A 19,853-nucleotide genomic window follows, 5' to 3' on the forward strand; every position below is an offset into this window, starting at 1 on the left:
AATCATATGAACTTTATAGCTCTTTTGTATTCAAGAATGATGATAAAGAAAAGGTTGCAAAAGTCACCAGCACCATTCGCGAGCTGATGAAGGAATTCCGGAAGGAGTTTATTGGAGAAGAAGTCAACTTCCTCGTCACTTGGATTCATTCTGGCAGTAAAGCAACAGAAAAGAATCCCGCTGATTCGGCCTTCTTCTGGCGTGAAGCCGTGTTTCATACATATGTCTCAGTAGGATGGATGGACAAATGGATGGAAAAGGATATGAGATTTTTCCTTGCAAAGGTCAAGACAACTCTGAGGCCGCTCTCTCTTAGCGGAGAAGCTGCATTTGTTAATTTCCCCGATCGTGACTTTCCAACAAAATTTCACGAGAGAGCGTATTTCGGCGACAATCGCGAAGAGTTGCGTCTCGTCAAAGAAATGTGGGATAAAAACAAGTTGTTCAGATTTGCCCAAGGTGTTCGTCTGCCTGGAGATCCGGAGGAAGACTCGGATGAAGAGAAAGACAAAACTGACCGACTTGCAAATGAACAATGGGAATCCGATAGAGCTCAATGGAAACCCTATAAAACTGGAAATTTCGAGAATGGTCTTGACTATTTGGAGGATCTGGCATTTTGAAGAAGTGAGACGATGAATTAGCACGGCGAGCAATGTAGGACACTATGACCAATATCTCAACTTACATATAAGTCAAATGTTTTTCACATTCACATGAATGCTATGTTGTTATGTTTTTTTGATCTAGTAGAGTGGATTGAATTCTAAGTAATATCTATATCTAGGTATCTGGCATGAGTAAGAACTTTTATACTGAGTTTCAATTCTAGACCGAACATCTCCTTTAATGCACCAAAAAATATCCTACATTTGACCGCCGTGTCTAAGATACCCTTATTACACGCCAATGTCCAATTGATCCACTATTTATTTAGCGATCTCAATACCCTTGGTAGCACCTAAAGTGGATGTATTGTCAGCACTGCTTTGTTTTCTTACTTTCTTCTCCCTCTTCCTCTTCTTTTTTTTCATTTTCCTTTTCTGAAGAAGAAACAGTAGGAAAAGCAAGCATAAAAATACTTACCGAGAGCCTTCTTGATATCTCCATAGATAGCAAACTGACCAGCGGTGAGACCGCCAACCATGAACAGTCGAGTAGGAAGACCAGCGAAAGAACCGCGAGGACCAAGCTCTCTTGCAATTTTGACGAGGCGGGAGACGATGCCCTCGCCCGGAAGGCCCTTTGTCTTGTTGATTTTAGACAACATAGTATCAGCTGGTTGAGAAACAATCGCAGCGGCAAAGCCAGCTATCAGACCAGATCCCAAGTTGACACCTGTTTGGGCACCATTTGACAAAGTAGACTTGTCAAATTGAGAGAAGATAGCTTCGGAAACCTTCTCAAAAGCAACAAACTTGGTGACGGTATAAGGTACCCTAGGTATCCTTGTCAGTCGAAAATGATGGCAGAGCTTCAGATAACATACTGTTTAAACAAAATGGGAACAAATCCAGAGTAAAAAGCCCCAATACCCTCCTGTGTGAGGATCTTGCTAAATCCACTGACCAGGCCGGTAGCAAAGCCAGGGGTCGAAACGAGACGGATGCGGGTTGCCTCGAGAGGACTCAGAGCGATGGAGGCGAAGAACTCAGCCGAAGCGGCGGAGACTGAGTAGACAGCGGCCCTGTGTTTGCGGGCTGTTTCAAGACCGAGGAAATCAATTGACTGCTGCTTGAAGAACTCATAGCCTCCGAACTTGAAGGCTCCCTGGATGAAGTATCCTGTAAACGTCGGGCCGAAGCCAGTCAGGAGGGCGCCAGCGCCCTCGTTCCGGACAACCTGTTGGAAACCACCAATCATGCCACGGTTATAAACAGTAGGTTCAAGCTGAATCCTAGTTTTAACGCTAGATATCCAGTAAATCAGTCAGTCCATTAGGCGACAAGCTCGACAAGGCCGCGGTAGCGTACACATCGACAGGAGTAAAGGCGCCATGAGTAACGGAGCATCCCAGAGCGCCAGCAAGAGCAAAACGAGAGTAAAGATTGATGCCCTGGGGCCCCTGGGCCGATTCAGAGAGAGAGGCGCTCACTGCAGCAGCCATGGCGATATATGATGCTGATGCTGGTGTTGTTGTTGTTGTTGTTGCTGATGCTGGATGAGTCAAGAACTCGAAATAAGAGGGATTATTTTACCCCTGCTACTATTTCATAGGATAGGTATGATGAAATGTACATATTACAAAAGTACCTTAGCGTAGCTTAAATCGGCTGGAGCTTATACGCCCTGACCCCTGGATGGCCCGCGCGCTGTGCGGTTGACTACTCTATTGTGAATATCATGGCGAAACTCTTTTTACCAAGAATGCATGCATATGGTTGGCAAACCGATGGCTAATGCAAATTATGGAAACTAAGCTAAACTTGCTACTTCGGAGTCTTAGAGATGCCAAGATCCCAAGTTATTAAACACTGATAACAGCATGAATAACAACAACAGCAACGCGAATGGGAAGAATTCGGAAAACTGCTTTTACTTAAAGTTAATGCCTCCTGAATGAGAATATAAAAGGTGAGATGCTCGAGTATATAAGAGGAAAGATTGAATTCAGGTCCGGAGCTATGTCACTAATGTCCGCTACTTCCGTTAACTCCAATCTTTCGGTTGTCGTGCAAGCGTGCAAATAAGAATACCTGACTAAGATCTGACCAGTCACTGAATTATTTCTCTAACACAATACACAACTACCTTCAGAGGGAAGCCAAAGATCATTGTGGAGAGGTTCGTGGCTCAGAATTGTATCCCGCCCACATGCCTAGGCAGGTTGCTATCCTAATACAGTGGGTCCACAAAAGTGAAGATAAAGAGCACATCCTGTGCCGTACAGACGTTGACTGTCTGATAACTATGTAGTAGCCTCATCAAACCCTCCAGCAGTATTGCGTAGAGAATATACTAAGCTACCAGATGCTAGAGCCATATTCAGCCGTATCAATTGTCCGATATCCTATCCAAAAGCAATACTTCGTCCCGTAACCGCTAATTTTACTCAATGTCCTATCTGCTGGAGAACATCGACCTTATTACTTGACATCTCTTCTCTCCTTCCCCTTTCCGCCCCCTTTATTAAACTTTCTACCCTATCTCGGAAGAAGGCGATGAGTCGCACTTCGACCCAATAGTCGACGAAATTTACTTGATCAGCAAGATTCTTATGTACCCATTAAGCATCACGGCGACCAAGACCTATGTTTACTAGCACAGGGCTATCATATAGATTAAAAGATACTTTAGTTCATCAATTGACCTCTAGGCGTATCGTGGTGGACGCAGAGAAATTATAACTTGACAGTCTGTATAGATTTGAATGAATCTGTCAATATCATTGTGTATTATGCAAAAAGTCGCATAGCAGAGGCTTTCCATTAAATAGGAGGAAAAGAAGATTATACACAAACCTTTTCACTACATTTGAATGTGAAGTTATAAAACGAAAGAGGACAATATTAATTGGGAAGTATTATGCCTTGTAGCATGAAACGATGCCAAAAAATCACAGATTGCTCTGCTGCTATACCAAAGGTCCTGCACTCTGTCATGCCCGTTATCACTGCTATTGTTTTTTTCTTCCCTTCTTTTTTTTTTTTTTTTTTTTTTTTTTTTTTTTTTTTTTTTGATGAGAGTTCACTACATTTATACAAGTTGTATCACGTCTATTTCTATTGCATGACAGATTGGCATTAATCCAAACAGCCGTCAACAAGAAATACGTAATACGCGCTGGTAAACGCATGATGTCCGCTCTGCCAGGCTGGAAACTCAACCAACGGCCTTTAGACTTAGCCCCATTCAAAATCCGGACTTGGTGATCACACAGCAATTGTTTCTTCAACGAGATCTCTACAATTTCGTGTAGTATAATTACGAGATAACTTCTTCTCTGTTATAATAAGATATTACTTGACTAATGCAATATTCTCTATCATCATCATGGCGCTCATCAGTGACTGGCAGCAATCAATCAATTTCACCATCAGCTAAATCCCCTTTCATCCATCTCATAATTCTGTCCATTTCATACCCAAGATGTCGTTCCAATTTCACACTACTACTTTTGGCCAGCTTGTGCGCCTTCTTTCTGGCAATAGAGTACTCCGATATCCGGATGAGATTGACCCCGTACTATGGAAAAGGTTCCTTCGCCAAGATACACTTGAACATACGAATGTCTCCGGTAGAGAACCGAGTAAAGACGAGGTAGCCGAGGATGGCATTCCGCAGAATACTGTACTGCGTGATGACGATCAAGAGATCCTCCTGGTAGAGTGGTATGGACAAGATGATCCCGAAGTAAGTCATTTTATCTACTACCTATACGATATTTACCTGAAAAATGATACAGCTCTAATTCGAGTTCTTCGACTTGTAGAATCCTCGAAATTGGCCATTAAGGTGGAAGAATCTCATGGTGTTTGAACTTTGTGTCCTCAATTTTACTGTCTACATGGCAAGCTCCATCTATGCGCCAGGCGAATTAGGTGTCATGGAAGACTTTGGCGTCAGCGAGATTGTCGCGACTCTAGGGCTCTCGCTCTTCACTCTGTAAGGCGACTCAGCCCCTTTGTGAGATCTAAAATCATCATCACATCCTGCTAACACCTTATTTTTGCTGCCATCAGTGGATATGGCGTCGGTCCCATGCTATGGTCTCCCCTATCCGAGATGCCCAAAATCGGGCGTAGCGGTATTTTCTTTTGGACGCTCTTCGCCTTCATCATATTCCAGCTTCCCGTTGGCTTTGCCCCAAATATTGCAGTATTTCTCGTCTTTCGCTGGGTGACAGGCTTCTGTGGCAGCCCATGTCTATCGACTGGTGCAGGTACTATTACCGATTTATACGACCCTTCTCTCGCCTCCTATTTGTTCTGCATTTGGGGAACGGCCGGTTTCTGCGGCCCAGTATTCGGTCCCATCATTGGCGGATATCTGGCCCCTTCTAAGGGATGGCGCTGGACAATATGGGTTATTACATGGCTCTGCACACTGGTCCTGGCCGCAATGTTTCTCTTTTTCCCCGAGACCAGCGCAGCTAACATACTCTACAAGAGAGCCAAACGATTGAGGAAAGCGACTGGGGACAGTCGACTTAGGAGCCAGTCCGAGATTGACGCTGCGCATTATACCGCAAGAGATCATCTGATCGTCCTCGGAAGGGCCTTTACTTTGACATTCTCAGAACCCATAGTTCTGCTCATGAATTTGTATGCCGGTCTCCTGTATGGCGTGTTGTTCATCTGGTTCGAGTCGTTTCCCATCGTATTCGGCGGTATTTACGGCTTCAACCAGGGCGAGCAGGGTTTAGTTTTCTTGGGCATTTTCGTCTTTGCTCTTGTCTCATTAGCACTCTTTCTACAATGGATCAAAACTCACATTGCCACGAAAGTCAACGAGCCCGGTTTTACGCCAGAGATGATACTTCCTCCGACGTTTTTAGGATGTCTCGCTCTTCCAATATGCCTATTCTGGTTTGGGTGGACATCACGAGCGGATATACACTGGATCGTCCCCATTATTGGATCCGGTTTCTTCTCTGTTGGCGTGGTCACGCTGTTTAACTCGTTACTCAACTATTTAGGCATCTCATATCCTACATACGCCGCATCCATATTCTCAGGATCCGCACTCTTTCGCGCCTCGTTTGGTGCTTCTTTTCCACTGTTTGTAAGCAATTGAGGACATCTTTCTGGCTTTCTGTAACTAAACGCAAGTCATGTTTTAGGCGCGCCAGCTCTTCTCTCAGCTCGGTGTTGGTCCAGGTAATTCGCTCCTCGGCGGTATTGCCGTGCTTTTCATGCCGGTTCCCTTTGTTTTCTACAAGGTAGGTCCAGGCTATCACGTACCACAACTCGCAAAGCTGACTGCCAAGCAGTATGGGGCAAAGATCCGCCACATGAGCAAGAATGCTCGACACGATTTATAATAACATCGATACAACGGCTAGGTTCTCATTGAAGTCGCAGCACATGAATAAATCTATCATGTATCAAATAAGGAATCATTTTGGCGATTGTTCTGGCACCTCATACACCGTGTACCGTTCAAAGTTGCACAAAGTAATTGCAGACGCCTTTATTAGTCTCTTTCCAGCGATCCCTTCTGACTTCATCTTGCGCCTTTATAGGGTAAATTAGTATCAAGCTTCATAGGATATGATTTTTTTAATCATAGTTTAGAGCGCCAATTGAGCGTTTAATCGTGTCAAACAACCTGTGTTAATAAGATTTTGACAAGCAAGTGGCCTATGTACATACATGTATATTTAGAGGTCCCCAGAATAAATCAAAACACACGTTCCGTCACAACCGCTTTTTGCGCAATCGACAAAGTGTCCTTCGTATTGTTTACAGTCTCCATTATTTCGGCACCATTCCCCCGGCTTGTTTCCCCAATTATGGGCACCAAAAGTGGCAACGCACTTGCCCGAGCAGTCATTGCCCTTGTCGCATAGACATTCCGCTGGCGTACACAGACACTCAATGTCGTTTTCACAGTGCTCGCCGTGCCCTGCTCCGCGGGCAATCATAAAAACAGCGCTCAGAACCAGAAGCCTTGCGAGAAATTGCATCTTAGAAAGCCAAAAGAAATATTACGGCGCGTAAACTTTTAGTGACGAGCTGATAACGGTTGACCAGTTATTTATGCGTAAATGTTTTGATATCCTTCATAAAGAGTAGGAATAGATGCTATATCCCTACCTTATTCCAAGTCGCCAAGATAAGTTATGAGAAAATTATTGTTAGCGTGGAGTCTGTGGTTTGCCTAAGCGCTTCTTCGATTTGCGGATTTTATGTGTTTCATGGTGTTGTATGCAAAACTAACAAGCAGCATAAAAAAGAGAGAATTCCCAAACAAAAAGCTATGGCGTAACGCTTGTTTTATAATCATGCAATTGGCTGATAATATTTATACTTTCAATTTTTATGATAGACTGGTTGTATAACTTTCAGCTATTGTGATTTTAGTCAAGCTCACTATAGTGTAGTAAACCATTCCATTTTCAACCCAGAGTAAAAAGGCCCCCGCGAACTATTACATAGATCTTATATCATCGTTAACCTAAAACAGACACAATCCAGAGCGCCGAATGCCCAGACCCTTCTTCTCAAAAGCTTCAGAAGGCTCCTGTCGCTATTTTCTAGAATGAAGAGCCTTCAATAGGTTCCAACTAGCTTTTGCTAAAGACTCCGCTATTACACTTTGTAATAGAGACCCACAAGTGTAGTAGTTGGGGTGTGGTGCATGGTATGCCGCGCGCAATTGGCCAACTATATTCCATATCATACAGAATATAAAGCAGTCGTCGGAGAGGTATAGATAATTCCATTATATAGGTACTAAATCTAGTGCAAGTTTGACATGTTGTCTGAATCCAGTGTCCACCAGGCACATACAACCATAGGTAGTGGAAAATTCGGGGTCCCGTTTAGCTCTTCTTTTGAGAGTTAAATGTCTTCTTTTTTTTTTTTTTTTTTTTGGCATCTCAAGACTCCAAATTCGGAGTCACATGCTTCCGTTTGTGGATATTAATAAAACCCATGCTAAGATATTTTTGCTCCTCGAGATAATTCTCATTCAATACAATTGACGCATTCAGCGCATTCAGAGCAGCCACGCTCGATCTAGGACTACCAGTCTATTAGCCGCACTGGCCAGAATCCTGTCGTTTGAATGAAGATCATACCTGCGTTTTCGCAATAGGCTGAAGTGAATACAATAAACGGAAATATTGAGGAGCATCAGTGCATTCGCCAGATACCAATCTCTTAGTGCTTGCGCCTGCCGACCAAAACTGACTTTGCAGCCTCCTCAACGATATAGTAAGCCGACCAGTGCATCCCAGGAACTGTCTTCGTCTTCAACTTGGGCGTAGTCCCCGGTAGTAAGCAGACTAGCTTTGACCTTTACAGCCGCCTCCCGAAGAGGCATGGCATCTTCTTCTCTGCCCATGCGCTCCAAGACCTGTGACATACGCCATTGAATCCTGGCCGACTCGCCCGAGTTCCCTCTGTGCTGCTCATTGATCCTTGAAATGACCAGCGATTTCTCCAAGTGCTGCAACGCAAGAACATTTTCCCCTTGGAGCATAGCAATCCATCCCAGGCGGTACTGCGCTGCCATTACACTCGCGTGTGTAGGTTTGCCTGCAGACACCAGATGATGAGCTTTTGTGGTGAGTGAGTACGCTTTCTCAAGATTGCCACGCCAAGCTTCAATTTTGGCACGCTCATATTGGGTTCTGTATGGGTTACAGAATTATTTGCATCAGTAATGAATCATTGCTCACTGAAGGAAGAAAAAAATAACGGATAGGGAGCTATCTCACTCTCCATCATAATGACTGCCTGGTCCATGGATTTTCTCCTGATAGTACTCCGCCTCATCAAAGTCACGTAAGGCGTCTTCGAAACGCCGCAGTTGCTCGTTTGCACGCCCTCTGTTGCGCAAGAAGCGGTCAATGTTGAACTGTTGCCAGCGCTTTGGCTCAGGTACATCCTTGGCCATCGAGATGGCCTTGTCAAGATATGGTAACCCATCTGAAGCCTCGAAGGCAGAAACTCTTGTGTAACCCATATTGCTCCAGGTATTAGCAACATCGTTGCCCGCATCCTGAGAATATCTTCCAACAATCTCGAACTCCAAGGAGGCAGAACTCTTAGCACGAATGCTGCGGCCAGTTCTCTCATAAACTCCTAGAAGGCTTCGGTGAACTTTGGTAGCGAATACGGAATCATCCTCCGCGTTCTCCAAGAGAGACAAGAGGGAACGCTCGGCATCCAAAAAATGCTGAATCTCGATCATATACCTAGAACTGAATTAGAAACAATGCCAGCAGTTTCCATTGTCAAATAGAGCCACACCAAATGTCATCATGAATGAGCTCAGCATACAACCCTTGGTCACCATCGTCCATTGGCTCTGTGGAATTCAAGGCAACCACCTTGTCTCTGAGGGCCTGAATATGGTGATGAAGTGCAGCACAACGGTTCCATTGCGAATAAAGATGGTTTGCCCCATCATATGTGGGAAAGTAGGATCTCAATAATACCAAAACATTATGAATAGATATCTTACGGGCTGCTGTCGACATGTCTAGGAAGTATGCATGCTGTAAGAGACGATGGACGGACATCAACCCTATCTCGGAGTTGATTCTAACAAGAGACGCTTCAAGTAGCTCGTCCTTGGCATCTTCAACTCTATGAAGCTACTGTTAGCACGTAATCTATAAAGCCTTGTGGGCGTAGAATAACCACCTGTCAATATTTTCTAACAAGTCTAGCTCAGTCGGCATACTCGTTTCTCTCGGTTGGGAGAGGTACTGTGGAATAGATTCAGGGCCTAAGATGCAAATTAAATTCATCAATACCGCAGCATATGGACTCAGGTTTTGAAAAGCTATACGCCAAATGTTGTCAAGGTCGTGTGGGTACCAGTAGTCATCTTGCCCTTTAGAGCGCTTCGGTCGTGTATATCCCGCTTTTGGATTACGTCGCAAACACGGAATAAAATCCCGGACAGATTTGAAACGACGAGAGTGTTTAATATGTTTTGCCCTAATGTCAATGGCTAATGCCAGGCCGCCAAGCTCACCAGAAACCTCCCTTGCTGCCTGGACTTCTGTCTCTGGTGCTTCACATTGCTCAGTGATTCGGAGAATCATTTCTGTACTCTCCGACAATGTGAAGGGTGGAACTTCGAAAGACCGTGCGATGACTTCTGAACCTGCAAGAATTTCCCTACGACAAGTAATAAGGATCCTGCCTTGGCTAACTAGGGGCCAATAGCTTTGTAAGTCGGCCTGGCCTTCCACATTGTCAAATACAAGAAGCCATGGCATATCTGTTGAAATGAACTATTCGTCAATCACCCTATTGTCTTTTAACATGCTCATCATCTCCACTGTCTTACCTGTTCGTTGGAGCCACTGAAAGACTAAGTGTTGGTTTTTTTCTGGGGTATTGATCTCGGAAAATTCGCTGAATTGGAGTTGCCTGGCCGCGTCACTGTAAGATTTTGCTCTTTCGGCATTTGTCTCACTTGAGATCCAGATAATGACATTGAATCCCTCCGACCAAAGCCTATTTGAATACTCTAATGCAATCTGAGTTTTGCCGATACCAGCAGCTCCCCAGAGAGCCATTGAAGTAGGACGGATTGGTTGTTCACGAAAAGATTTATCAATCATGTCTAATATATCTTTTCGGCCAAAGAAGCTCGGATTTCGTATGAATGGTATAGTATGACAGCGCATGGAGGCAGTCAAGGGCGATGAGTTTGCAAAATGCTCTTCATACAGCTGCAAAAGCTCAGCATTTGATTTCATAGCTGAAACAAAGTTTCTAGCCTCAATTTCTCTGTGAAGCTACCTCAGACGTAAGTCTAGTCGCTTTAGATCTTTTGACAATTGTGCGCGTACATTACTCCATGCAGATTTGGGTGCTATTGCGGTGTCAGTGCTCTTTTTCTGCCTGAAGTATTTAACAAGTTTCACTATATTAACAGTGAGTACCTCCAGGATTTCGAAGAATGCAACCAGTATTTCCTCATCTAATGCTCCAGAATGGCTGAAAATCTGCAGAAATTTGAGCGGGCCTCTGAATTTGGACAGTATATCGATAATTTCCGTCAAAACCATGTCTGACTGAGCTGCGACCTGGAGAGGAATTAATGGGATTTGCTTGCTCCAGCACATAGCGGTATACTAGCCTGCATGAGCACCCCATGAAGCCCTCACAAACACATAAATTACCCTGCAACTTCCATGGTCAAAGCCTTAGGTTAGGAATGTTGCAAAGCCCAACAATCTTTCAGGTGTGCTCGAAGGGGCTTCCATTCCACAGATTATGTGCTCTGCAAACAGAGCCCGTTAGCGTTATAAAGCCCAGCCAAGCGTTGCTTCTAGGTGGCAAGGCATCGATTTATGGATCCCCTTTATCTTATATAAGGGCTCGGCCGATACCTATTGCTTGCATTATTATTCATCTAGATGGATAATAAGTAGCAGAGGCTCCTTGTAACGCAAAGTCGAGGAAAAGAAGCGCAGCCGGCGCCTAATACAGACATTCTTTCAGAGCAGCAAGCCAAAGTTTAGTGAAAACAAATAGAAATTCACGAATGCTCATGGTCTGCACGTGGGCTGCCGCTCAGGGCAGGATGGCTCCCAAGCTGAGCATCTCTCATTTTCTCAGGTCATTTTGCCACTTTGCAGATTTGGTTATGCCGTTAGGCTGCTCTTCCTTGAGTTGCTCGGCAATAACAACATTTCATTGGACGGGCGACGCGGGCAAGCATCACATGAATGACTGTTGGTGAAACTACAGGGCCACGTTAACTCATAGCTCCATTACTTCTCTACCCTTGTCTAGGAGCTTCTAAGATCTATCGTCCGGTTCGAAAAAGTACTTTCCCCACCATCTGAAGTGATATTTTAATCCAGCCTGAGTAATTTCCTCGACGTCCGCCGGCTCTAGCACTACTTCAGTAGCTGTGCTGTACTCGTCAAGGCGAGACTGGCTAGACGTTGTGGTAATGGGGGAAATATTTTGCCCAATGCACCAGCTCAGTAATACTACCGATTCTGTCACCTTATACTTTCCCGCAAGTGATGGAAGAAGCTCGTCAAGAGGGCCACCTTTGCCCACCGTGATTGGCGCCAAACTTTTGAAGGACGATACCTCAATGTCATGTTCGCGCATCCAAGGCACGAAATCGTTGGCGCGCTGGAGATAGGGATGGAATTCTAGCTGATTCATTACAGGTTTTATAGTGCATGTCTGGAGAAGGGTTTCGATGTGATGCCTCTGGAAGTTGGAAATGCCAATAGACTTGGCCTTTCCTTGCGCCTTGACGATCTCGAGCCCCTTCCATGCTGCCTGTATGCCTTCATTAGACCCAATTACGTACGGGTTGTGCAAAAGGTACCTGCTAGTCCGTGAGTAAGGTGAGCTCTGTACTCGTACTAGGTGAGAAGCCTTACAAATCCACGTATTCCAACCGCAGTCTCTCAAGGCTGGCGTCCAAAGCTGCCGGAACATCTTCCCATCCATCTTGAACCTTGGTGGTGATGAAGAGCTTCTCTCGTGAAATACTACTTTGCTGTATTGCTAGGCCAACTTCTCGCTCAGTTCCGTATGAGTCTGCAGTGTCGATATGTGCGTAGCCCTGTGCAAGGGCTGCCTTCAGTAATTCAACGAGCTGGAGACTCAAAGGATCTTCTGGGTTGTTCTTGTACCATGTGGTCCCAGTGCCGAATCCAAGCTGAAATGGTTGTTTTAGCGTCACTTGCGGACTTGATCTGAGGGAGACGTTGTCAATACTTACCATGGGTACAGCATTGCCATCTTTGAGTGGAAGCGTGGGGATCTGCATCGTTCGAGTGGCCAGAGACCGAAAATACCTCCAGTTCAAAGTTGAAGATGGCGGAGGAATGAATGAAGGAACCAAGGTGCCCAGGTTATTTGTAAGAAATCCATCGAATACCACAAGGGAATGGAATGTGGCCTTTAAGAGGGTCGGTCGAGAGGGTGCAAGCAACGGCATAATGGCAGCCTAGTCAATGGCACAGTCAGTTGCACGTCAAAAAGCTGCTCCGCTTGCTTTTATATGCACTACCAACCAAGTAGTGTGGGCAAGGGGTAACTCGTCCTTGACTGGTTGAACACGCCCTTCTTAGGCTCTTTGGGCTCCCTTGATTCTGTACGCCTGCCCTGGACCGGAAAGGGTCGAGATACGGATCTTGTAAAGAGTAATGCTCCTGGAGAAGTCTAAGAATAATAGTTGTTGTTTGAAGAAAGACGAAAAATTATAAGAAGCAATATTCTCTTACTGCTACAATTGAGAATAATAGGAATACAAGTGTAACATAAGGAGTAAGACCAGATAAGCATAAGATCAGATTCTTGATGAATAGCCTAGTCAAATCTGAACAATGGCAGATTAAAGTAGGTAACGGAATCTACTATTTCGTACGGGATCCTCTGGATTTGCACCATCTTCCATATCCAATCTTTTGTTTTCTCTACCAAGAACAATACGTAAAATCGTAGCAAAACAAAGTGACATGGCAAGCATGGCTATATTGATGCAAAACGCTTTGGTATATCGCGGCGAGTCGGAGTCTTAATTTGCACCGGTCAGCTTTGTGATAGACCGCCAAATAACAGGAGATATTACCAGGATAGAAGTAAGATGTATAGATTGAGCATGCATTACTTATACAGTTGATAATAGCAATTGCAGATGCACGTTTGTCCGCTGGCCTCGGAATAACTGTCGTCTAATGAGTCAATACATTCTCAAGACCTCAAGAAATTGGTCTTACCGTTGGAAATGTATCCCAAACATACCACGTAGCCAGAATAGACTGCTCCAACTACGAAACACATCGCGCTTGGGAGCTGTCAATCTCTTTGCAAAGGGTGGGTATCTTCGATAGAGCAGCCAGACTTACACATAGCGAGGCGCAAAAGATGTCGTCGAGACACCTAAAATGAATGATGCAATAGCGAGCACTGTAGGCAAAATTATGTGGAGATATCGTTCGCCGGTTTTGTCGGCATGCCAAGCATTGATAAACAGCATCACGGCCCCAATCAAATAAGGCGGCGTCGTTAAAAGTAGCGTCTCAACGGTGCCTTTACCTAACCCTTTCATAACGCTAGAATCGCTTCTTAGTAAAAAGGTGCGCAGGCATATTTGTGATTTCAGCCATCTAGACTTGGATGCGCTCACGTTGGAAAAAATGTGGTTATGGATCCGGCGGATGTCGAGCCATACACTGACCCAAGAAGCAGCCAGACCTTATAATCGCTACGTGAGGGAAAGGTTAGCATTGGCGATTCCCAAATACAAGGGTCAACTTACCAGAATGCTGCCCTTGCCCCCATTATGAAGGACTGATGATTGCTGTCTACCCAATCATCCTCTCCTATATCTGCTTCCAACCTCCACACAGCTAGTTTCTTCTCCTGGCTATTGAGCCAAGGCGTAGTGCGAGGCAGGTCCGGGAGAATAAAATAGGCAATAATGGCCACGGTGATCTTAAGCGAGTACAATAAGCATCACTCCTAACCAAGAACTCTGAATATATACCCTGTACACCTTCACAGCACTATCTGGCAGATGGCGCGGTACCACATCGTTGGGCATCCGGCGCAAGAACAGATATTACTGAGATGATGAATTAGCAACATTGACTTACCGTCATGCATCCCTCAATGATGAAGAGCCACCTCCATGCCGAGAGGCCACGAGTTCCGTCGAGGTTTTGAGTAATCCCCGCCGCAAAAAGTCCTGAAAAGGCACCTGATATGATAGAACCAGAGTAGAGTAGCGCAGTTCGCTTGACCAACTCCTTTCGAGTGTACCAGCATGACAACAGATACAAACAGCCAGGCTAGATATTGTTAGCTTACCCTTTAGAAAAACACGATGCGTGCCTCATTCGGAAGCCCTACAAAATAAGCTGCTTCTATAACTCCAAGCAGAAGTCGACAAGCCAACAAGCCGCCAAAGGTCGTTGTCGCTGCTGTTGCGGTTGACACGATACCCCAAGCTACCATGCAGCTTGGAAGGTACAGAGAAGGCTTTCCGAGTTTGTTCAAGACAAGATTAGAAGGAACTTGGAGTAAGTCAGCTCAATGATGCTGCGTGCTACATAAGAAAAGGCGGGCCACGAAACCTTGCATCAGAATATAACCAACGAAAAGGATGCTAACTGCTGTCTTGGGTTGAATCAGCATAACGAGCATTTGAATGAATGCTGGCACATGTGTGCGTGTTTCGGAGGTATCACCTCGTATTGGTTTCCGTGAAGTCTCAGGTCTGTCTGCATACCGGCCAGTTTGGCTGAAGCAATGTTGTTGCGATCGAGATAATTGAGAATGTACATTAAAATTGTCATGGTCAATAGTCTAACGTCCACTTTTCTGATCATTTTACGTTCCATTAGATTCCTCTCGCTGTCCGTCATATCCTGGAAGGATAATGACTCCGAGAATCCGGATAATTCTAGCTGTGTAGTCTCGCTCTTTAGATTCTCCATTGGTAAATATTTTGAATCGCGTTAATTCCTGAATTGGCAGAAGTTGAATGGAAGAACAAAGCGAAGAATAAAAGTTGGGTGAATACAAAGGGTGGCATTGCAGACAAACCGTGTAAGGCGTCCTCCTCTCTGCGTATATTTCAACCCGGGCAACACCCACGCGGCTAAAGGTCCGAGGAGACTGCATCGAAAGCAAAGAGAAATACTACATATCTAATAGGTCAGAGTATTTAGCTAAACTTGGCAATGAATGTCTCTTTTCTTAAGCCTAATCATATGATTCTTCTCCTAGCCGGGATATTAATGGCTATTTTGCTAGCCCGGTCGATCATGTTACGAGGTTGGCGCATCTCCTGGTCCTTGGTCCATTCTAGATCGCCAAAAGTCTTCCCCCTTTTTTATTCCTGTTGCACTTTGTGGTTTGTGAGGCATTTTCTTTCCGCTGGTTTGGTCCGATTTGGGGTCGCTTAAGCACCCCGCTTGGAGTAGAGCCAGTTATTGTGTACAGAGCTTGGCGATCGACTTCTTTCTCGAATGCATGTTACGCGGATGTTGGTGTATTGCGGGGATAAGGTTGTTTTCCCCACGTGGAGACGGAATCAAGTTCCCCTTCGAGCAGCCACTCCCCGCAAGTAGGCTCCTTGCGTGCATTAAATGCAAAAACTACGCTTCCATTTCCATTTTCTGTATCCTAGGATCCTAGAACTCCAGATTTAGTGGCATATAGTTCTTTTTTTTGGGGGTTGAGTAATCTCGCGTTAAGACGCTCGCCAACGTTTAGTTTCCACACAACTAAAAAAGAGACCAACGCCAGCATGTTTAATAGTAGTGAAAATAAATAAGTGAATGAAATGGAGCTGATCAAGAAGCCCTTCCTCCATTTCCCATTGAAAATTGTCAAATGTGAGTTCTTATATACATAACCACCACTTGTGAGATAATAGCGGCTTCCCGATAAACAACAGTTTCTGGGTTTTCGACCTCGCCTCTGTTTACATTTGTTACAATCTCAACATACAGACACATGAGATATATTGTTAATTATAGACATACTGAATCATACCCTGCGTCAGGCGACGTTTTCCAGGGCTCGGCCCTGTATACTTTTGAGATCTCCCGGTAGTGACGATATCCAGGTATATGACATGTTGGAGCGATCTAACATGATGACTCAACACATAATTATCGTATTCTACAGCAGAAGTTAGCTGAAGTTCTGAAGAGAGAGCATTGAACTACTTTCTATATGAAACACTGCTCGTATAAAACTCTTTACCAAACATGTTTTGCTTGCCTGAAGAGGTAGAATTTAGTAATATATCCACAATAGTTCGGTAGCCATTACTCACCAACATACTGTAGGCAAAATGAACATTTGAAAAATGGAACAGAAATGACATTCGAGTTGATAACAAGCATTCAAATGCTGGTTGTCATTTCCAATGCGACAAGCATGCGTCGTTTCATGAAAGAGGTTTTGCACTTCTGAGCCTCCCGTACAGCTCTCAATTTAGTTTCTAGAAGAGGAATTTGAATAAGCAATGTTTCCATCTTTGACAGAGAGCATATACCTACGTGTAAGCTCTAATACGACTTCCCCGCTCTGCCAATGTCTTATTGTCTATTGGTTCTGGTCATGGTATTTATATATACATTAAACGTGCTTTAAAACCCGGTTCTCGAAATATCTAACTGCCTTTACTGTCCTTGGAGCCTCTTCTCTTACTTCGGCTACTTAATACCAACTTTCCCCCCTTGTTAGCCAACGTCCTACGTGGAGTAATAATGGCCTCTCTTGGTATGGACGCCAACTGGAAATACTTTGCCAAGTCTGCGAGTAGCCTACTCAATGTATTCCAATGATGTCCCTTTGTAACCTATGTCTAATTGGTCGTTCCTAGGAGTTCTGCAACAAATAGGGTCGCCTTGCGTCGTATTGTGTTCACAGCTACTTCTCACGACTAGGGATTTTGTGGCGACGAATCAATGCGAGGCAAATATGAAGGATCCTTCCCTGTTTTTGCGACACGAGTGATCGCTCCCAGGGGCCATCTCCGGGTGCCAGAACATGACGTTCAGTCAAATATAATTGGCAGTCAAGTCTTCAAAACACATATCAACTGTTGGGCTTATCATAATTCTGGCCTCGTAAGCCTCGACCCTAGCAATGATGTGGCCGCGAGTCATGAGTGGTGGTTTTCGAAAATCGAGAGCAGAGACTGGATCCAAATCGTGCTGGGTGCTTTCTTTCCAGGCTGGTCAAACTATTTCAAAGAGGCCCGCATTGAGATATGGACAGAAAATTGGCATGGTTCTCGCTATTTTAACTAAGTTCTATGCCCAAAGGTCAAGTAGTTTGATAACGTTTATATACCATCTCGCTATGTGTTCCAAATACATACGACCATAGGTAGTGGAGAATTCGGGGTCCCGTCTGCTCCCCCATAGACAAGCCACTAACCGGCAGATTAGTAGTTGAGTGGGTGACCATCAGCGAACACCGGCTGTTGTATGTTTTTATTTTTTGCATTATCTGCCATGAGGTTATCGTGGCTGTTCTATGATTGCCGGTAGCAACGCATTCTGGCACATACGACCATATCCATTGGAATATACGGGATCCCGTCCGCTCTCCCAGAGTCAAGCCAATGAGAGGCAGATTAGTAGTCAGGTGGGTGACCACTGGCGAACACCGGCTGTTGTATGTTTCCTTCTTTTTTTGCCCCTTTTTTCTCAATATTTCCAAGATTCCCATTGCCATTTTGATGCTCTTCTTCAATTTCTGTAAGAAAAATCCCCCTTTGGGCGGGAACATAACGAGACTACGAGAAAACAAGCAAGCGGTGTAGCATTCTGCCAGGCAGAATGATAGTGGGGTCTACACTTTATTTTAGCTCCAAGCGCTGCCTTGCCATACAACTCGCAGTTACCCCACTAGAGCTTCCATAGTTCACCACCAGCTTCTTGGCTGTAGCTCGTTATAATCCTTCTGCTGCCTGCCATTCCCCTGGTTTCATCGCTTCGAGATTCCTGTGATATTGGCAGTTTCTTCTCGCAATAGCAATACACCAACGCTCCTCACTTCTCTGCCCATCGCCGGCAACAATACCAATCAATCAATCACAGCCTTCTAGCCAGCACAAACAATACGCCACCATGTCGTACGTCACTCTGGCCCAGCAGGGTCTCAGTGCTGCCGAGTCGCGCAACTGGGATGAAGCCGTGGCCAAGCTTTCCACGGCCCTCCAGAGCTCTACAAATCCAGCCTGGCTCGTTGCCCGTTCAAAAGCCCTGGTTGGACTCGAGCGGTACGAAGCGGCGCTGGACGATGCTGACCTGGCGTGGCACACTGCCTATGAGCGCAACAAGCGTGATCTCATGGCCAGCGCCCAGTACCGCCGCGGCGTGGCCTTTTACCACCTAAAGCAATATGCAAACGCCGACTACTGCTACCTGCACTGCATGAGGCTCATTAAGGGCGGTCCAGCGGTGCCCAAGGAGGATCCTGGCCTGAAGCATGTGGATGACGGCGGATTCTGGAAGGTGACTGCAGACGAGGCCACTGCTCATGCTCGCAGCGAGGACATTGGCAAACAGGACGATGCTCTCAAAACCGCCATGGGACAGTCTCAGTCTCAGCCACAGCACAGAGAGTGGCGAATGGCCAGTGCCATGCGAATCCAGGCCTTGAAGGCAATGGAGAAGCTGCCAGAGGACGATGCGGGAAGGAAATTGACGACAGCCTTGATTCCCGAACAAAAGAAGCTCGCCGTCCACAAGTCTGATAAGGCTCAAGACGAGACTTCACAGGCTAAGTCCCCGGCGGCAAAGCCTGTGGTTCCCAGCGATGCACCACTTCGCCTTCAGGATTTCCAAAGCAACACGGCCATGTCTGTTTCCATCTTCTCAAAGGGCGTCAATAAGGAGAAGCTAAAGGTGGAATTTCTCGAAAGCTCCGTTCGACTGGGCCCTCTCATCTACCCCAACGGCGACGAGAAGGAGTTTCAGCTTCATCTGTGGGGAGAAATTGATCCCTCCAAGTCCAAGTTTACCGTCACTCCCAACAAGGTCGAGCTAAGCCTGGCGAAGAAGACGGCCGGTAAATGGCCAACTCTCCAGTCTGATGGATCCCCAGCAGCGCAACCTCCAGTAGCAAAGCCTGCCGTTGTAACAGCGTAAGCTCTCATTCATTCATTCTTGCCTCCTTGCTTTCTCTCTGGTATATATATCACCGGCTAACTGAAAACTTCAGACCCGAGACCAAAAAGCCGGAATCTGTCGTCGATTCTGTCAAAAGCGAGCCTTCAGAGCCTTCAGAGCCTTCAGCTGCGAAGCCATCCTACCCCACGTCCTCTCGCTCTGGTCCTAAAGACTGGGACAAGGTCGGCGAAGACGAGAATTCAGATGATGATAGAGACATCAACTCTTTCTTCAAGAAGCTCTACAAGGGAGCTACCCCCGAGCAGCAGCGCGCTATGATGAAGAGCTTTACCGAGAGCAGCGGAACATCCCTGAGCACGAACTGGGACGATGTCAAGGACAAGAGGGTTGAGACTGTCCCACCCGATGGTGTCGAGGCAAAGAAATGGGAGTAGTTAACTATTACTACATCCAGCAAGTTTTCAGCGAAGTTGTCGGAGAGAATTGGAACAAGTGATTATCTAGATTGATTGACGACGCATTCAAGTGTGTATTATGTGCGCGGCGCACGAAACGGAACAAAAATGGGATTTGCTTTTATCATTGT

General features: G+C 45.5%; 7 protein-coding genes across 8 annotated transcripts; 3 read left to right on the plus strand and 4 right to left on the minus strand.

The window, feature by feature from the left end:
• Window positions 1-86: 86 nt before the first annotated feature.
• TrAFT101_008411 (uncharacterized protein) lies at window positions 87-623 on the plus strand (the record flags this gene model as incomplete). Its single annotated transcript, XM_066128326.1, has 1 exon — window positions 87-623. One exon carries the CDS (start codon window positions 87-89, stop codon window positions 621-623), a length of 537 nt encoding a protein of 178 aa, XP_065984444.1.
• Window positions 624-749: 126 nt separating this feature from the next.
• MIR1_2 (mitochondrial phosphate carrier protein) lies at window positions 750-2,188 on the minus strand. 2 transcript variants are annotated; one of them, XM_024903762.2, is made up of 4 exons: window positions 1,974-2,188; window positions 1,490-1,909; window positions 1,087-1,439; window positions 750-961 (listed from the first exon to the last, which is right to left on the minus strand). In XM_024903762.2, exons 1-4 carry the CDS (start codon window positions 2,105-2,107, stop codon window positions 930-932), a joined length of 939 nt encoding a protein of 312 aa, XP_024762176.1. In that variant the 5' UTR covers window positions 2,108-2,188; the 3' UTR covers window positions 750-929. The 2 variants fall into 2 exon arrangements, with proteins under 2 accessions (XP_024762176.1, XP_065984445.1); XM_066128327.1 differs by having other exon boundaries at window positions 1,490-2,188.
• A 1,901-nt stretch (window positions 2,189-4,089) lies between these two features.
• On the plus strand, window positions 4,090-5,983 carry TrAFT101_008413 (uncharacterized protein; the record flags this gene model as incomplete). Its single annotated transcript, XM_066128328.1, has 4 exons — window positions 4,090-4,353; window positions 4,433-4,605; window positions 4,683-5,724; window positions 5,783-5,983. 4 exons carry the CDS (start codon window positions 4,090-4,092, stop codon window positions 5,981-5,983), a joined length of 1,680 nt encoding a protein of 559 aa, XP_065984446.1.
• Window positions 5,984-7,869: 1,886 nt separating this feature from the next.
• On the minus strand, window positions 7,870-8,974 carry TrAFT101_008414 (uncharacterized protein; the record flags this gene model as incomplete). Its single annotated transcript, XM_066128329.1, has 3 exons — window positions 7,870-8,299; window positions 8,387-8,866; window positions 8,952-8,974. 3 exons carry the CDS (start codon window positions 8,972-8,974, stop codon window positions 7,870-7,872), a joined length of 933 nt encoding a protein of 310 aa, XP_065984447.1.
• A 2,461-nt stretch (window positions 8,975-11,435) lies between these two features.
• TrAFT101_008415 (uncharacterized protein) lies at window positions 11,436-12,603 on the minus strand (the record flags this gene model as incomplete). Its single annotated transcript, XM_024899843.2, has 3 exons — window positions 11,436-11,985; window positions 12,041-12,321; window positions 12,385-12,603. 3 exons carry the CDS (start codon window positions 12,601-12,603, stop codon window positions 11,436-11,438), a joined length of 1,050 nt encoding a protein of 349 aa, XP_024762172.2.
• A 333-nt stretch (window positions 12,604-12,936) lies between these two features.
• TrAFT101_008416 (uncharacterized protein) lies at window positions 12,937-15,455 on the minus strand. The gene is made up of 10 exons (XM_024907975.2): window positions 14,858-15,455; window positions 14,744-14,786; window positions 14,520-14,683; window positions 14,264-14,458; window positions 13,927-14,102; window positions 13,795-13,872; window positions 13,514-13,720; window positions 13,385-13,452; window positions 13,237-13,332; window positions 12,937-13,181 (listed from the first exon to the last, which is right to left on the minus strand). Exons 1-10 carry the CDS (start codon window positions 15,104-15,106, stop codon window positions 13,000-13,002), a joined length of 1,458 nt encoding a protein of 485 aa, XP_024762171.1. The 5' UTR covers window positions 15,107-15,455; the 3' UTR covers window positions 12,937-12,999.
• Window positions 15,456-18,262: 2,807 nt separating this feature from the next.
• Window positions 18,263-19,701, plus strand: TrAFT101_008417 (uncharacterized protein; the record flags this gene model as incomplete). Its single annotated transcript, XM_024905392.2, has 2 exons — window positions 18,263-19,281; window positions 19,359-19,701. 2 exons carry the CDS (start codon window positions 18,263-18,265, stop codon window positions 19,699-19,701), a joined length of 1,362 nt encoding a protein of 453 aa, XP_024762167.1.
• Window positions 19,702-19,853: the final 152 nt, after the last annotated feature.

This window comes from Trichoderma asperellum, chromosome 5 (assembly GCF_020647865.1).
Source record: "Trichoderma asperellum chromosome 5, complete sequence".
NCBI classification, from domain to species: domain Eukaryota; kingdom Fungi; phylum Ascomycota; class Sordariomycetes; order Hypocreales; family Hypocreaceae; genus Trichoderma; species Trichoderma asperellum.

Bases quoted from the DNA above. Each gene is read 5' to 3' on its own strand.
- TrAFT101_008416 (XM_024907975.2), bottom strand. From the start codon at position 15,106: ATGGAGAATCTAAAGAGCGAGACTACACAGCTAGAATTATCCGGATTC. The intron at 13,333-13,384 runs GTAAGACCAATT...ATTAGACGACAG, and splicing joins TTTGGGATACATTTCCAACG to TTATTCCGAGGCCAGCGGAC. The intron at 13,182-13,236 runs GTAATATCTCCT...GTGCAAATTAAG, and splicing joins TACATCTTACTTCTATCCTG to ACTCCGACTCGCCGCGATAT.
- MIR1_2 (XM_024903762.2), bottom strand. From the start codon at position 2,107: ATGGCTGCTGCAGTGAGCGCCTCTCTCTCTGAATCGGCCCAGGGGCCC. The intron at 1,910-1,973 runs GTACGCTACCGC...CTGGATATCTAG, and splicing joins GCCTTTACTCCTGTCGATGT to CGTTAAAACTAGGATTCAGC. The intron at 1,440-1,489 runs GTATGTTATCTG...AAGGATACCTAG, and splicing joins GTTCCCATTTTGTTTAAACA to GGTACCTTATACCGTCACCA.